General features: G+C 38.6%; 1 protein-coding gene across 2 annotated transcripts in view; it reads right to left on the minus strand.

Annotated features, from left to right (window-relative positions):
* The window catches only part of STK3 (serine/threonine kinase 3), a 129,678-nt gene that overhangs the window by 97,595 nt on the left and 12,826 nt on the right, over nt 1-19,257 (minus strand). For both annotated transcript variants that reach the window (XM_065054072.1, XM_065054073.1), the window contains exons 5-6: nt 7,866-8,030; nt 7,278-7,445 (exon numbers count right to left, since the gene is read on the minus strand). In XM_065054072.1, the coding sequence (XP_064910144.1) occupies nt 7,278-7,445; nt 7,866-8,030 (333 nt within the window). The remainder of the gene's footprint in view (nt 1-7,277; nt 7,446-7,865; nt 8,031-19,257) is intronic.

Here is a 19,257-nt window from a genome sequence, read left to right on the forward strand (position 1 = left end):
ACCACTGCTAAAAAAATAACTCAACCAACCTGAAAACTAACATCAAACTGACACAATTAGTAAGTACAGAAAAAAAATAGCTCTTTTCACCTAGTAAAAAATCAAATTGTCACAAAAAGAGTTGCCTTAATTGTATTCCAGAAAACTTTAAATTTATTTCCTCAAGTTACATATAAAAACCCATAGAAAAGTTGGTTTCGATACCTATTGAAGAAGGCTGACAAAATAAGCACCCAAGTCCAACTCTCATTACAATTACAGCAAGTACAATCTCGTATCTTAACTCACAGAAAGAGGAACTCCCCTGGTGATCAGTAGATTTAGCACATAGGTATTAAGGTTCCAGCAAAGTCCATGCAAATAGCTTACCTAGATATGCACATCAGGTATTTGCTCATAAAATGGGATACACACAGGAGTTCAAATGTGCACAGTTACTTATTTTAACTTGCCCAACAGAAGCCTTTTTGAACAAAGTCACGAACAGGGTGTCATGAACTGGCCTCAGCCAGTAACTTGCCACAGCAGCAGCAGTTCAGGCAAAGAGCTCTGTTCATACACTGTAAATACTGACCATTCCTCAAGGTTAAATAAAATAAATTTTGAATGAAAAAGCATTTGGTACCTTTTTGTTTTCAGATTTACTGCTGAAAGTAATGTCTTAGCTGTTGTTGTTTTTTTAACTTTTTATTTATATAAAAATTGCCCTAAAACAGTTATTCACATTTTGATCAGAGCAGGTAGATAGGCTGCTTACTGACTTGAAGTAGCAGCATATTTAAATGAAAATGTAAAGCTTTCTTTTTAAAAAACCCATAAATAAAGTAAGTCACACTTCCTTAGAATTCAACCCTGAAAAGAAAGTTGTTGAACAAAAAAAAAAAAACCAACACAAAAAAAACCCAGAACAAGCCACTACCAAATATATAATATCCAGATCAGCAATGGCATTAGTGTAGGTGCAACTGGTTCTAACAACATCATACTACTACTACCTCAAAGAAAAAACGCTACATATCCTGTTACTATATGGAGCTGCATTTCTTGCAGTTATTTGAAGCAACTCCTTTGCCATTAATTTTTGTGCCCTGCGCCCCCACCCCCCCATCTATATAGAGAATATACTTTATTTTCTGTTAGATGAATACTGTCTGGTATCGCACTCTTTTTTTTTCTTAAGTTGTAACACTTATTTGAAATCCTGGCTATAAATAGTACCACAGAGGCAAATATACTATGAAGCAACACGGCCATCAGGTGCATGCAAACTGAAGCCATTGGAATTTTACCCCATGAAGTTCAGCTGTATCACTGCAATTGCATTTAAAGATAGAAGAACAGATGAGGTGAAGAAGGAGGGAGGCCTTGTGGGGGAAACACTTACCCATGAAAGGTTCAGAACCCTGTATCATTTTATAGATATGCCACCTCCAGAGAAGCTCCACAGTCCACAGACACTTCCTAGTGTATCAGAAAAAGGAAGAGGAATTTCTTTGCTTCCCCTCAGGCTCCTTCTGCATTCGAAAGGTAAACGAAATCCAGAGTAGGAAAAACAGCATGGCAGTCCTGCACCTACAGCTAGAGCTCCCAAGCATGATGGTATCTGGATGCACTATGCCCTTTGATCTACTTATGTATACAGGAGTTTTATTAAATAATTATTACATTTTAATCATAATAAACTTACAAATGGACAGCTGAGACACTGGTTTTGCAATTACTTTAAGTCAACCTCAGCACCAACTTGGCTGATCCCCCAAATGGGATGACTCAATTCTTCCACTGCTTCCACCACATGTTTTCACCCCCACCTAGTCCAAGCGCTAGTTAACAGTATTAGTGAAAGCTATTTTTTGTTACTTGGTTAGTTTTCAGATGGATCAATTTTCTGGTCCAGCTCATCATGTGGCCACCTAAATGCTTGTTCCAAGAGAAATGGGTGATGAAAACGCATGGAAACAGGCAGGAATATCAACCCTCTGCACTCACCACCTGCATTTAGGGCAGTTTAAAGCAAGCTTATTTAAAGCAAATTTATTATTTACTAATTTAGAATGACTATGGCATTGCGTAAGACAGCACACACTAAAATCCCATCCTGAGAAGTCAGATTTTGTTTTAAGATAGACAAGGCACAATGGAAGATACAGAAGAAGGAGGAGTCGTGGTTTTTTATTCTCCTACCTACACGCATTCCTGCCATTCAAAGAACTGGATGTGTTAGGGTCTCACATGCTTTTTTCAAGACTTCAGATCTAACTATTTTAAAATAATCTTAATACGTTAAGTCACTTAAAAGCACATAGGATATTTAATTCTAAGGGAACTATAATAACAGAGAATGGACAACTGAAATATTGAAGAGTTATGACCTCACTGAGGACTCACACTCACTGTCATTCTTCCACAAGATTTTGAAGTGGCAGTAAAGTAATAAACAGTGATGTTCAATCAAAAAAAATCTATATTTTAAATCTCTTTAAATATTAGCTCACTCTATCTAGAAACAGCAGGCAAGATGAAGTTACAAATTAACAAAAAATATCTCAAAGAAAGTTCTTAAAAGGAAAAGGACTTTTAGAAACTAAATCAAACTCTTTTCTAAAGATAAGCAAAAGCACTAAAATAAGAAAACCATATCATACACTTTTACAAACCTACTCTAAATTAAAAGCAGTAATGCAGAGATAAGATTGATGAACTCTCAAAGAGAATTATAGAAACTGATGATACAATTCCATCTGTTGGAGAGAAGAAATGCAAGAGTGCCTATACAAAAAGACATCTGATATTGCCAGAAGTGTTTTTTGCATTTTCCCTCTCCTCAACTTCTGGCACAAAAGGCATAAAGGAAACCATTCCCTCAGTGATTGAAAAACTGCTCTCAATCAGACAGTGATGCTCACCATGACACCTTCCTTGCTTATTACAGCTTTACACCACAATAATTCTCACTTCAATCTCCAGTTTTAAAGCAACATGCTGATAATAAAGAACTGGGAAATGGTAGATTGTTAGAAGATACAACAGGAATAAAAGGTTATTACAAACAGATTAGTCCAGGGTGGAAATAACACAGGCTAAGCAGGAGGCATGGATAATCTGGGTAAGTGCCATGGAAAAATAAATATCATGATTGGACTTAAGGCAAATGGAAGCAGTTCAAATTGGCTTCCTCCAGTTCACTGCAGAACATGTGATGCCCATGTGTCCATTTCCAACAAACTTCACCATAAAGAAACAAAGGCCAATACTGTGAAGTGTCGAAAAACACATCTACCACCAGCTTCTTCCATACCACAGCAATGCTAACTATTGCAGCTGCCTGATAAGCATGAAATAAAAGTTTTTTGGCTTTTTTTTTTCCCCCCCCCGGAAGAGAGCTACCAGCATTTATCTGAGGCACACCAACCTATCAGGAAGTGTTGACCTTGCAAAGAAGAGCAAGTTTTATAAAACACAGGCTGCAGTTTTACAGTTGGTCTATGGCGCTCAGTGCCTGGCTGTGGCCAAAGGCACCAGCTCCACTCAGCCCACTTGTCCTGTCCACCTACATGTTCCTACAACATTCTAAACCAGCACATTTCTGACAGGTTAACTTTTCAGAACATCAGTTCCTTTATCCAACTGCATGTGAGGCGACAAAAATGCTAGTGTTTGCTTACCAGAAAGGTGAGAAACTCCTGGCTAAAGATAGGCGGTCTGTATAACCAGCAGCCAGCACTTAAATTGGCTTCAACTGATTATTAAAATAAATAAATAAATCACGGTCTTGCAGCAATAAGTGACCATAAGGAAAATTTTTGGTAAAGGTGGTCCTAGAGAAAATACCTCAAAACCAGCCATTCTTAAGGTTTAAGATGAGCTTTATGGCAAAGTGTTGTTAATCTGCTTGTTAATAAAGCCAAATATCGGCAGTGGGTAGATTATGATCAAGTAAAAATTTTGCAGCTTAAAAGATCTGCCACCAGAAGCAACTCTTTTACATGACAGATTTGAGAGCATGGGTTGATTAGCAAACATGGAAGATACTTCAGAAGGACATTACCAATTTTTACCAAAAAGCAATATCACTACTGCAGCAAAGCAGTGCCTATCTTTATGCTTCCATTGTAGATTCAAAAAAAGAAAAAAAAATAAAAAAAGAAATTTCAAAGCAAACAGAAATAAAGACAGATATTGCTGAAGAGGAGAGACGGAAAAAGGAGTTAATGGTTTGAATTAAATTCAGACAGTGACAGAAGATAAAGTACTTTATCACTACAGGACAGCACACATGCTGCAGCGAATGGGGGACACGGGAAAACAGCTGTTAAAACATATCGCTGCAGCTTCAGAATAGGAGATGGAGTCTTGCTCTAGAACCACACTGAGGCCCCATTTAATTAGCTCCACTATAAATTCATAACTGCTCATCCCAGCAGCGCAAAGGCAGATGCAAACCCTGTCTGCCACATCAACACCAGTTGCTGCACAGACTTCTGCAATCAACATGCTTATAGCCCTGCTGGATGAGTTAACTTACCCAGGTTTGAGGGATTTCTGGCTTAGCAGAAAATTCCGTCCTATTCTAGTGACCGTATTACCATGTTTTAGGGCAACCTTGAGGACGTCTGTATTTTTTCCATCTTTAAAACTACTTGAAAACACTCCTCCTTTGACGAAAACTCCAAGAAAATACAGAACTTTCACTTTTCACCATTAGCAAAAGCACAAGAGGACTCTGACATGGAATACGTGAGACACTCCATAATTCTTACATGAATAAAGCATTAGACTTACTGGGCTGGCAAATGGTCTTGACCTTTCAGCCTCAAACCAAATATGACAACTGCGGGTTCTGCTGAACTCAGGTTTGCAGCAGAAACAAGTGAAATAGCACTGATGACACTTATGCAGTCAAAATGTACTAAACCAGGAACACTTAAACAGAAAAAAACTGCTGTTTTTTCCCTCCACATGAAATTCCATTTTGCACCCCCCCCTTCTCATTCTTTCCCAGCTGAAACTAGTACAGTTCTTTGGAGTAGCTAGAGTGTGGTTAAGCAGAGGAAGCTATGCTTGTTTGCATGGAATCTGCTATTTCCTCTCTGCCAAAACACTTGTTTAAAGAAGTCATGTAATATTTCTATTAAGCTGTAAATGCAGTTGACAAGGAAATGGCCTACTGGCAGCACACTACCTTTGTGGCAGTGCCAACCAGCCTCCAGCAAAACAGTGCACATGGTAATTTCAACATGCATTCCCGAGTAACAAAATTGTGCCTTACATAAATACCACAGAACTCCAGCAACATCTAGGAAAAGCAATGAAAATTTGCCCAAGCTTTCATGCTTGCCTGTATCAATTCTGTGTCATAACTAAAACAAAGTAGGAAAGCATCTACATATGTCCAAAAGTCCTGTGAAGCTGTATCGTATGACACTGGGAAAACTATTGCAACTTAAATCTGTGTATTTCTTGTTAACCACTGTAACAACTCACTAATAACAATTAAGAAAAACTGTAGGTATCAAATATACAAAAGAGTACTAACTGCATACAAGCCTTTAAAAACCATAACGTAATTTATTAACAAGAACACATGTTCTATGTAACCCAGAATTGTTGTGTTAAATTACTTTGGCCTTTGATAGCATTCATTTGATTACAAGAATTAAACAGATTCACAAGCTTTTAAATTCAGTGACCTTTGATTTATAAGCAGCTGTTGTCATGCATATAAAAATCCTCTCTGATAATGTAGTCCTCACCTTTCAACAGCTAGTGCAACTACATACAACGATGTTAAAATGAAGAGATGTAATCAAGACGTTTTCATTAAAAGCACAACCAAAAACCCCAGCATGATCAAATGTATTTAATTTGTAACCAATAGTTCTTAAAAATATTTTTACTGTTATTTCATCTTAAATTAAATTCCCATCAAAAACAAACTTCAGAGATACTTATTTTGTTCTCAGCTTTCATCTGGGTATTTTCAGTTTGAAAAGTAATTTTTAAATAGTTCATTACACAGAAAAAAAAGTGCAGGAAAATTACTAGACTTTGCTGTGAAATTTACGTAATGTTTCTAATTGTAAAACATTCACTAGCTTTAATCGAGCTGCATATTGCTGTAAAACTTCAGGAAACGTCTCTGCTGCAAAAAGCACACAGACACGCACAAGAAAAAACACATCGCAGCAGCAACAGCAGCAGCAACAGCAGCAGCAACAGCAGCAGCAACAGCAGCAGCAACAGCAGCAGCAACAGCAGCAGCAACAGCAGCAGCAACAGCAGCACTAAAAACACTTGAACTCATATATGCATCACCTTAGAGTAATCATATACTAGACATATGTTCTCTTCCAAGAGTGGTGGCTTCCTTATATTAAGTTCCTTATATATGAGGTACCAGCAAAATAAAACTGAATAATGTAGCGCGCATGCCATTTTTGCGGCAAATCACAAACATGAAAAAAATCTGCTTCTATGAATATAAAGTGCCTTATTAAAACCAAATGGGGTTTAGATAGAATAATTCAAGAACCAAGTTTTTATTGATGATCAGTGCAATCAACGTAGGTGTTCTAGAGCTCATTTCAAAAAGAAAAAGCATGACTAACAGTGGCAATAATTATTCCTAGATAAACATTGTTCTCCATGAACCTTCTCCAAGTAATTCCTTTATAACTGCTACTTCTCATAAAGTGACTAATTCTATTTACATTTTATTTGGCCAAAAGCAAACTAATTCAGTAACAGACTTTTAAGAGTTGGTAATAAATAAAAACTGTCAGGGGTTACCAATATTAACAGTGCTCACACAGGACAATTCTGAATCCTTCTTTAGGTCACTTTTACTTCTCAACTCTCCTTCAAAGGAGGATGGCGTCTTGGATATGGAACTCTCCAAGTGCAGGTACAATACAAAATAGAGTCTATATGTTGCCTTCAAGTCAATTAGGAACGTATTGCTTTAGTTCTCTTTTAAGTGGAGATAAAAGTATTCTGAAATCTCAGAGACATGTTAAAACACAGGTAAACTGCAGTAAATAGGAAGCAAGACAGCAAGTAAAAATCCTTTTCTTAAAATGTTTGTCCATAAATGCACAGTTCTATGATTTCAGTATTCGTTTTTTGAGGTTCAGGCAGGGTGGGGAGGAGGGGTTGTGTTTGGTTTGGTTGGTTGGTTGGTTGTTTTGTTTGGTTTTGATATGTTTTTGTTTGATTGTTGGGGGCAGGGTAGGGTTAATATATATAACAAAGGAAAAAACACCACCACACACACTTACCCTCATTGGATGAATATCAGCATACGGAGGCTTTCCTTCAGCCATTTCTATTGAAGTGATACCAAGGGACCAGATGTCTGCCACACAGTTATAGCCAATCTCTTGTATTACTTCAGGAGCCATCCAAAACGGAGTTCCTATAACAGTATTACGTTTTGCCATTGTATCCTGTAATCATATTATTTCGGCAATTAAAACAGAGATGTTTATTTTCAAGTTATTTTGATATTCTATATTTAAAATTTGAATTAGCTACCCAAAGGTCAAATGGTAGTGAATTCCAATTGACACCAAAGAGCTCATCAGTCTACATAGGCCAAGCAGGTGATGATGATCATAAACCTCACACAAAAGTTTAAAGTGGGGTCATCAGGCACTTGAAGTACACTGCGTTATAAAAATAAAGAACGAAAAACTAAACAGCCTTGCAATATCTTAAATACTCACGATGATAAAGACTGTTGGCTCTACCGCTACCACCAGTCACTCCTCCGACACAAAATTTAAGGCAGAAGAAAAGGCAAAAGGTAAAAGAACATGGTTAGGAGCACTAAAATATTTTTAAAGGATCTTTCCACAGGTACTTACTGTCAACTGGCCAGCCACACCAAAATCAGCTAATTTTGCATGTCCCTCAGTGTTAAGAAGGATGTTTCCAGCCTTTATATCTCTATGTATTTTTCTCATAAAGTGCAAGTATTCAAGTCCTTTAAGAGTAGATTTCAGAATAGTTGCAATTTCATCTTCTGTTAGCTGCAAGAAACACAAAACCATTTTCAGGTATACACAGAGTCTATATATTTGAACTATTTAAAACATTATAATTAATACAGACAACGTACCTTAGGTATTTTAATACAAGAATATCCCCAATAGCATCTAGAATTCAAAGCTCTGATCTACTAACTTGATCCATGTAGCTAGATTCTAGAATCCAATTAGAGCAAGTGAGTTACAAAACTAGAGAAGGGGCTGGCAGCTGCAGATCAGATGGCAGTATATGCAGTATTCTCTTGCCTGTCAATCAAAAGTTACTACTCTTTAGATGTTGACATTGCTCTTAATGACTGCAGCACAGTTTCTACAATATATAACTAATATATTTATCATGAAGATAATACATATTAATTGTCAAGTTATGCATTACCCTTGTCAAAAATAAGGTAATGGTTGTCACTGCATGACAAGGTGGCACATACCAGAATACTTCCCTGGAAAAAGAGGTAGCCCTTTCTCTACCGTTGAAGGCTAGAGTTATTTCTTAAACATCCTTAGGTTCTTTACACAGTTTGCCCAACAAACTAGGACATTCCCACATTTGGAAAGAGATTAAACTAATGTCATGTTTTATTTTTTTTCCTCAAATTTCTACATATAAAATGCCTGCTAAGGCTACAGTTAGTAGGTAGCAAGCTTTTGTCCATCAACTATTCCTAACTGCACTACTATTAATTTCTCATTTCCAGCAATCTACAAATTAGAGAGGATGAATTAAAAGGTTCTTCACAAGAACAAAAAAAAAAAAAAAAAAAAAAAAGCAAGGAATGATGTACAGAAAATAGACAAACAATTATTTATCACAAAGCTTGCAAAAATTTATTCATCAGAGATAACTTGCTAATTATCATCTGTAGGAAGGTAATACAGCACGCAGAAATACAAATACAAAACACTCAAACAGTTCTCAACTAGCTTACAGAATTTTACTGAAATCTGTCAAGTAAGCCATTCCTTTTAAGGCTAGTGCTTTCATTTTACATGGAATGTAAGTAAAATGGTAATTTTTGAAAGTAAATATTACTCAGCCTGTGCTCCACGCTGACACAGAGCTGTAGAACTGCACCCACACACATGTGCCCCAATGACCTTCCCTACTCAGCCCTGAGAAAGAACAACCAAGATGCCACAGTACCCCTGTGCTGGAAGGTGCCAATAACTACTATCACTTGCTCCATTAACTGTAGACAATTACAGAAATTATTGAGGATGGATGCCAACCAGATGCCACAGGCTTTCTCTTATATTGTTGTTCTTGCAGCAAACTGATACAGATAATGAAGGCTCATTGAACTTTCGGGTTCTTTTTAAATTACCTGCATCACTCAACAATTGCTAGATGATATCCTCATAGGATATGAATATATGGCTCTTCAATTTCAGCCACAAATACTGTATTTTTTTTAAATATCTACCAACATTAGTTTGCTGTCTATGCAAAGGTTTCCTGTGAGTTCTTAGTATTAAGTGCAAGTAAACCACATGAGCTATGCTATATTGTGTTACTATCGCTGTACAAAGTTGTACAATTGAACTAACAGAAATCTTAACATAGCTGGTCCTGAGTGTATTTTATAAGAAAAGCCACATTTTAATAAGCACAACTACCACTATGTGAAGATAACATGTGCGACATGTCAGCCCACAAACTTTCTAATTTGTTGCAGTCTGTTAATACCTTACAGCCTCTAAAAAGTATATTCTTTTAGATAATGTTTACCAGTGCACAACACCATCTTCTACAGGCACAATGAATTTTTAACATGTTTCTTTATGTTCCTTAGTAACAGCATAGCCTTCAGTCACTTCTGAAAATTGAAGTTGAGTTGAGGCCCTTCAGAATGTCAGAGTTGCTGAAGTCAACAATACATTTTGCACATTTATACCCAGTTCACTTTCATATTATGTTTGCTGTTTATTTTTCAGTCAGGATGAACAGAAAGGTACTCTCGAATTCATCAAGTAACTGAATACAAACTGAGAAACAAAATAGAGAATTTCACAAGTTAATCACAACAGGGATATTTATTAAACTCTGTAAAAGCATCACAAAGGAAACTCTTTCACTTTACTTTCTTTTTAAGCAGATCAGACAAACTTGAGTTTTACAGCTAAAAAAAAGTATTATCAATAAGTAAATACCTACTATAAAGAAAGAAGTGGTGTAGACTGGATAGCCCAAAATGCTTCTCTTATTTAATACTTTAATATGTTGCAGAATTCACGTACAATCACAAATTATACAATAAGCTGCAAGTATCAACTGGCAACAAGCTGACAGACATTTCCTACCAAAGAAAATACAATATAGTAAAAAAAACCAAAATATATTTTTTCATTTATCTGCTTGATAAACTACATGGAGTACTGAGTAAGTCATCAGTTAACACAGTTGTTTGTCTTCATTGCTTTAGATCAGCATAATAGGAACACATAAGCTCCTGAACAAGTGTTACCATAGAAACACTAAGAGTGAATCTTTTGCAGGTATCAAACACCCTGAAGACTTCTCAGATTTGAATCAACAAAAGCAAAACCACAATTCATTCCATGTGATGCAATTTCTCAAGGAAATACAAAGAAACTATTCATGCAACTGAAATGCTGCTCAATTACAGTACATCAATGCTTTAATATAAAAACTAAGCAAGTGAACTTGACTCAGAAATGCAAGAAGCTGCAAAACTGAAGATGAATATTCTAATTTGGCTGCAACACTGGGTTGCATTTTCCCCCTCTTTCTCTACTTTTCCAATCCTACACAGAAATTAAACAGTAGCAATTCCTTCAAGTTTCAGTTTTGAAACTGCACCTCCAAAAACAAAAAAAAACAAACAAACAAAAAAAAAAAAAAAAAACACACACAACACACACACAAAAACACAACAAAACCACCACCACACCTCACCACACTACAAGAACTGAAAAACCCACTCATAATTCATAATCCCTCCAAATCAATAGAATGACTCAATAGTAAGGGGAAAATGATTAGTCAGCAAGATCATCTGCACTTGACTTGTTCGTAACAAGTTCTAGTTATTTAACATACAAAACAAGTCCCCTATTCCAGCTTCTATCCAGCCTCATAAAACCTAGGTGTGGAGCCCAAGGGCACAGTTACCCAGACATTTATTTAAACAGAAGTGCCAAGTTCCAGTCCCTCCTTTTACTGCAGCTTACAGCAGTAATTGCCACTGTGTGTCAGCCCTTCCACTGAACAATTGTAACTGACCCTAGTTAAAAATCAACCCCTCTCCCAAATTACCTTTCCAACAAATCAATTCACGGCATAGTCAACAAGGATGCTGCTCAAATTGTCACTGCTTTCCAAATAACACGCTGCTACACCCAGAGTCCCAGTGACTTTTATAGCCCTTTCCCTATGCAAGCAGAGGATGAAATTGATGGTGGCATTAGCTTAACGCTCCACAGCAAGCAGTTCCCACCTTTGCTGTGCATTAGCGTTCCTTGATCTCCAAGAGCTCTCAGTGTTCCTGTTCAGTGGCACACTGTTCAAAGCCTTTATTTGTGCTACGTTTTGCTGACTGCTATGCTGCTTCAAAGGATTGTATGCCAGGAGAACTGACAACCCTGCTATGCATGGCTCAAACAAGACAGCTTTCCTGGCATGGTGCCAAGTGAGTAAAATCATCTACCTGGAATCAAGCAAGAAGAGACTTCTCAACAACTGTAAGATAAACTGAAGTGTGGGCAGAAGGATATCTAGAGAAAGAGACAATCCTCATTATGTCAGCTAATAATTTTATGGTCAAGTACAACAAAACTGATTATCCGAACTGACACTGCAAGCAATTTAAGCTCTGGCTATCAAGAAATGCTGTATCATAAAGAGTTTATGACATGCTGAGTGTAGCACTTTCTTACAGTATGGTATTTAAGTATTTTCTATGCTGCAAAGAAAGTAAATGGTATCCTGAGCTGTGTTAGTGTCACCATCACGTCAAGGGAGGTGACACTTCCCCTCTCTCAGTGCTGGTGAGGCCACAAGTGGAGTGCTGAGTTGTGAGCTCCCCAGTACAGGAGAAACATGGTCATACTGGAAACAGTCCAACAAAGGGCCATAAAGACAATGAAGGGTCTGGAGCATCTCTCCTATGAGGAGAGGCTGAGAGAGCTCAGACTGTTCAGGCTGGAAGAGAGAAGGGTATGGGGGACCTCATCAGAAGGACATTCCTTCTGAAGGGAATATGCAAAGACAGAGCCAGACTCTTTCCAGTGGTGCCAGTAACAGGACCAGAGGCAACCAGCACACACAGAAACACAGGAGGTTCCCTCTGAATGTCAGGAAACACTTTTCTACTGTGAGGGCAAGCAAGCACTGGAACAGGTTGCCAAGGAAGATCACAGAGTCTCCATCCTTGGAGACATTCAAAAGCCATCTGGACACAGCCCTGGGAAGCCAGCTCTAGATGGTGCTGCTTGAGCAGGTGGAGTTGGATCAGATGACTACCAGAGGTCCTTTCCAACCTCAACCATTCTGTGATTCTGTATCAGTATCATTTACAAATAAATTATTCTGTACAGCAGGATTATGTGCATTTATGCCAATCTGAATAAATCAGAGGTGGCTTATTTTAGTTGACTGGTCTACATTTAAACCCTGTATATCACCCCAAAATAAAGAAATTCCAAAATACTTAGCTACTAAGGAATATCCAGTAACTTAGCTGACCGTCTGAACAAAAGGCAAGTATGTGTTCCTAAAGAGGTAATTCCCTAGCTTCAATTTTTGAAAAATTAGTAGCTGAGGCTCCTGCTGACTGGAAGCTGGCCAGTGTTATTCCAATTCACAAAAAGGGCATGAGGGAAGACCCAGAAAACTATAGAACTGTTAGTCTAACCTCAGTTTCCAGAAAAATTATGAAGATCATACTGGGTACTGCTAAAAGGCATTTAAAAAACAATGCAATTATCAGGCACAGTCAACATGGGTTCACAAAGGGAAAATCCTGTTTAACTACTTTGATCTCTTTCTAGGATAAGGTCACCCACCTCGTGGAGGAAGTGAAAGACATGAATGCAGTTTGTTTGGATTTTAGTAAGGCATCTGATACTGTTCCCCACAGCATCCTTCTGGACAAGCCGTCCAACTGTGGGATGAGCAGGTTCACAGTGTGCTGGGTAAAGACCTGGCCAAAGGGCAGAGCTCAAAGGGTTGTAGTGAATGGGGCTACATCTGGCTGGTGACCAGTCACTTAGTGGTGTTCCTCAGGCCCCAATTCCAGGGCCAGCCCTGTTTGATACATTTATCAATGATCTGGATGCAGAAGTTGAATGCACCATTGGCAAGTTAGTTGATGATAGCTAACTGGGAGGTGCTGTTGACTCTCTTGAGGGACAAGAGGCCTTGCAGAGGGATCTAGATAGGTTGGAGCATTCTGCAATTATCAGTGGGATAAAATTTAACAAGTACAAATGCCATATTCTGCACCTGGTACACAGTAACATGAGGCAAAAGCATAAATTGGGAGATGAGTGGCTGGAAAGCAGCCCTGCAGAAAGGGACCTGGGGTGCTGGCTGTCAGCAGGATCAATATCAGTCAGCAGTGTGTGCCCTGGCAGCCAAGAGGGCAAGCTACATCCTGGGGTGCATCAAACACAGCACCACCAGTTGGTCAAAAGAGGTGATTACCACACTGTATTCAGCATTGGTGCAGCCTCACCTTGAACACTGTGTGCAGTTCTGGGCCCCACAATTCAAGGAGGATGCGAAGGTCCTTGAATGTGTCCAGAGGAGGGCAACCAAGCTGGTGAAAGGGCTGGAAGGAATGTCCTGTGAGGGGCAGCTGAGGACTCTGTGTTCATCTTTTCTGGAGAACAGGAGGCTAGAGGAGTGACCTCATTGCTCTCTACAGCTTCCTGAGGAGGGGATGTGGAAAGGGGGGTGCTGAGCTCTTCTCCCTGGGATTCAGTGACAGGACACATGGGAATGGTTCAAAGCTGCACCAGAGGAGGTTCAGACTGGGCATGAGGAAGCATTTCTTTACTGAGAGGGTGGTCAAACACTGGAACAGGCTTCCTAGAGAGGTGGTCGATGCCCCAAGCCAGTGAGTGTTTAAGAGGCATTTGGGTTTGGACAATGCCCTTAACAACATGCTTTAACTTTTGGTCAGCCCTGAAGTGGTCAGGCAGTTGGACCAGATGATCACTGTAGGTCCCTTGCAACTGAAATTATTCTGTTCTATTTTTTTTTTCCCCTCTGTAATGAGCATAGCAGCTAACCTCATTTGGATTTTACAATCTATTCCATCATTCTAAACTTGTATTAAAAGGACATATTTCTGAAAAGAGATTAGCTAAATGCACCAACAGCTTATGTCTTTATATATACAAGATATGAAAAAACTGTTTTGTTGGGAAATATATTAAAACTTTTTTTTCCAAACACAGCAAAACAGAATGTATAGTTCTTCTTCACATCATATAGAGACTACTTTGCACATAAACAAGCATAAGCCTGATGCAATTTGGGGGAATAGATAAGGCAGATATGCTTTTTGAGCCTACCAATTGTTGGAAACAACAAAGGACCAAAGTATACAAAAACAGAACCAGAGCTCCTCCAGTTATTCATAAAAATCTTACCAAAACTATAAATAAACTCTTAAAATCAACATCAAGGCACTTTTGAATTATGTCTCCTCCCTTTCTTACCCTAAATAACAAGCTTTCCTCATCAGGATGGTTAGAAGTGATTACATAGGTAGTATAGTAGTACCTGTGTCCCCACAAGTGACTTTCAATTTCCAAAGGAAACAGCTAAGTACAGAATCAGCCCACAGTACACCTTGTCATAGCACATAACTCATCTACTTACTATCCAGTACTCACTGTTTCTAACAGTAATTTTATGTTGACATACAAGCAATGCAATTGACAACTATCATACAGCACAATTAAATGAAACAAAACTCTTACCTTTTAATATAGGAATATGCTACAGTCATTGTTGCTACCCTGGTCTGGATGTATTATCCCATACTATTTCTGATCAAGCCATATAGCTATTATGTTTCTTGCTAAAACAGTTGATATATTTTATTCTGGGCTTTTAAACACACAGCACCATTCTTACATCAGCGTATCACGCTCTATACCTTGTAGCTTAGTAGAATTTCACAGTCATTATCTTTCTACTTCATTACCAATTTTCAGTTTTGCCAAGATGCTAATTTAAGATCCTGTAGAACATTTACCTGCTTGGTATCTTTAGCTAGTTCTAATTCTATATGTGATGTCCCTTTGATGGGTTGGTGCTACCCTCTACATATGAGTCAGCCATGAAGCAGCTTTAATTCCTTCATCATCAAAACCACATACAAGTTACGTATTAAAATGAATGTGAATGATAAAGGCAAACAACTCTAAAGCCTACATAGAAAACATTAACCGTGAAGCCAATCTTTAAAATGGAAATTTGGAGTAAAGCAGATTGCAGCAAATTCAGGTGTTCCACATCTATTAGGAAATCATCTAATCCACATATTTATATTTAAATGGCTATGGATGCCACGCACAAAAGAGACTTAAGGGTGCATTTATACGGTCTATCACACACTACCTAATCCATGCAGCTGTTGGGACAACTCATCTACAGGTTCTCTACTCACAATCAATCATTCTCCTTCCTGAGGGCCCCTCTGAAGAGGTCTGGGTCAACTGAATTGCTTTAACTGCTTAAGTCCATTCCCAGCTGCTCTTTTTACACTAAGTAATACAGGCACATTAAGCCTGATGCTTCCAGGAAGTATCAGATCACTGCATCTAAACACACTGATTAGGTCAATACACTGGGTAAGTCCACTCCCATGGTAAATAAAGGCACCATGCTGTAATCATTTTTCCACCAGAAGATATGAAGCTCAGACATCACCAATCTTAAAATCACACACCTCTCCTAGTCTTCATTTATGTGAAGGCAAGACTGGACTAACAAAGAGGCTGAGATGTAGGACAGACAAGCAAATGAGCAGAGATAACAATTACTACAATACCCTTTCCGCTAGTAATATTTGAAGTATAACAGATGAATTAAGGCAGAAAGCTTCAGAGAGAAAAAGAGTTGTTACGGTTCCAGCTCTAGCCTGAAATCAGCGTCAGTCTGGTTCCCACAGTCTGCTACAAACCTCAATGACACTACACCCTCCTGACGCCACTTTGAGCGCCACTTTCACAGCAATTACTTTCCAGAGTTTTTTTAAGCACATCTGCACACTCAGTGCAAAGACAAAAATCACAGCCTACATGTAGTGAAAGCAAAACCAGGAGGACATTGAAACAGAGCATCTAGAGATTCAGATACACTATTAATTTGAATCACAGGAGCTTAAACACACGAAAAAAGTAAGTAGCTAAGAAAACATGGCAGCAGATAATCAATAAGAAAACATGAGACTATGTATATGTAACTAATCAATAAATTGGTATGTAAATGAAGGCAGTGTAGATACAAGATGCAGGACCTCTGGATCCAACAGCACACCTGTTGTACACTAATAGCATACCACCGTGCAGTTGTACTTTGCTACACTCGCCACTTACAATACTGTCCCAAATACGAAGGTTTTGCCTCAAACTCACTGTACCATCACTGTGTGGTATATTACAGCCAACTGAATTTGGTCCCCAAAAGATACAGGATTAGGATGACTCAGTTAACCATGATCAGTGCATGAGTAAGTGCACCCTAAATTATCAGGAGAGAGGCAGGGTTGCTAGTGTGTCAGTACTCCCCAATATGTTAATAGCAGCCAGTAAGACTAAGTATTGCTTCACATCGTAATTAACTCATTTTATTGCAAGCTGCCACTGAAAGTCAGTCTCATTCCTTCTTTTCCTTCCCTTTCCCTGTTGCTCATTCCTAATGTCTCCCTTGCGTCAGATCAAGCCACTATGCTGCCACAATAACTCCTGAGTCAGTTCACAAAGGGGTGGGGAGGATAGACTAGAGAAGAAAGAGTTCCTCCATCAGGTCATTAAGCTTACCCAACATCACCCTGCAGCCACACAATCACTGTATCTGAGGCATGGAGAAAGCAGGAATACATCAGCCTGGTTGGAAGATAATGGTGGAACCGCCCTTTTTGGCAGCAACACCCAGTTTGACTGTCAAACATACATGTACCTCCCAAAGCAGCCTCTGAGAAAAGTAGACAAGACTAGATTCACAGCTTTGTTGCCTTGGACTGGTGAACACCACACCTCAGATGAGCTAAAAGGCATCGTAATCTTACTCCAGTGCTGCTGATTCACCTGACACGCTGGACAACTGTGGGGCAGAATTCTAGAGGTTTGATTCAACTTCAAAGTATTGGCTCAGGTCTCTTGGACAAGAACCTGCTTCTGTCAAGCAGAAAACCTCTTGATATGAACAGGCTCCCAAGACTCATTAGACATTTCCTTAACTTGGAATTCTGCTTCCTTTGCTTTTAGTTCTCTAGAGCAAAGCCCGGCGTTGTTCACTTCCTAGACAAACAACACTTGTTCAAAAGTGGGGGAAACACAGATAAGGGAAATTAAGATTAGTAAATCCTTAGGTTTAGAGATCAGCAAAGGCAAATGCATAGTAATGTTTCCTTTCCAAATACAAGGAGGCATCCACCTTTTCCTATTCTCTATTTTGATAAGATGATCCTAATGACCATTACATTAAAGTAAGCGTTCTTACTTCAATTCTGTCTTCCTCAGTTTCTTTTCCTTACGTATGGAGAAGCAGGAAATAAACGTTTTCCTTGGCCCAGATACCCTCTTCATTTAACAACTTAAGAAAATTACAGAACCCATAACCCTGTGCATCTGGGCCTACTCAACAAACATTCTGACAAAATAAGAATCAATTCCCTCCTCACCTCCAATTTTTCTTGTGAAAAAGTAGAGTGAAACTACTTCTTGTTTCCATTTTAAAAAGTCACCAACAGAACACTGAAGTACTTTAAGCAGCCTTATTTCAGTAACACAGTCACAAAGTAGTCTGAGTGATCACTGTTCCACAGAGAACAGGAGAATTCAAACAAGTCCAAAGCCTCTGCCTCAATCTTGCAAAACTTGCAAGACATAGGCACAGCAAGTGAGAAATGGAGCAGTTTGGTTTTTTGTTACATGCAGCAGAACACCCCCTATCCCAAGCCAGAATAAAAGCTCTGTCTGACCACATAGCCTGTCTTCATCAGTGGCCTACAGCAGCTACCTATGGAGGAATATAAGTATGTGTCAAGTAAACAGTGATCCCTTGTTTTGTAATAAACAGCACATAACCATATCTTGCTTTCTTTGTGCTACTCATGTTTTTTTTAAACCTTCCACTATGTCTCTCACTCCAGGTCTCTTCTTAACACTGAAGAATCCTTATCCATTTAGTATCTCCTTCTAGACAAGTAACTTCTGATCATACTCGCCACCTTTATTTAACTTTCAGATTTCTGTTACATCCTTGGAACTGCTGTAATCTTCAGCAACCCCTTTACTTGTTTAATTGTTTCTTAAAATTACACCAAAGTGCTAATGAACATGTATATAAAGAGTTTCCCTTCACCACCAAGACAAATTTCTCTCTTCACACTTACTTATGCTTATTTTCTCACTCAGGCACTCAGTATGACAAAGCCTTTTAAGTCTTTCCCTGCTTTTACTACTAGGATGCAACCTCTCATCAGTATTTATACACTGTTTCCTGAAAAGGATAGCACACACCCATGTAAAATTCCCAAAATGACCATTTACTTGCACCATCTTTTTTTTATCTTTCAACCAACTATCCATCTATGACAGAACTCCTCTTTCACTCTACTACAGGTGTATTTCTTGAAGAGCCACTGGTGTGGAAGTCTGTCCATAAATCTTTCAGTACCAAGCACATCCAAACCAACTTTACACCAACCAGAATTATTTGTATGCGCAACAACTCTTCTATGGGACTGTACTAGCCACATGCTGCATAACTTACCTTTGCAAAAGGTATGTTAACTTTAACCTCATTACATGTATCCACGTAGTTATTGATTATTCTATTTCCTTGAACAGAATTTATGCTATTCAGTCATATCAACTCTAACCACAACCAACAGTAGAAGAGTTAGTTTTTCTGATCATTGGTATGTGTCTACTCTGAGACTCAAACATCATCTTCCCTCAAATCTCTACTATATCATTACCCTAAAATGGATATAAAAGAAACTAGTTT

The sequence above is a fragment of the Columba livia genome, chromosome 2, assembly GCF_036013475.1.
Source record: "Columba livia isolate bColLiv1 breed racing homer chromosome 2, bColLiv1.pat.W.v2, whole genome shotgun sequence".
Classification (NCBI taxonomy): domain Eukaryota; kingdom Metazoa; phylum Chordata; class Aves; order Columbiformes; family Columbidae; genus Columba; species Columba livia.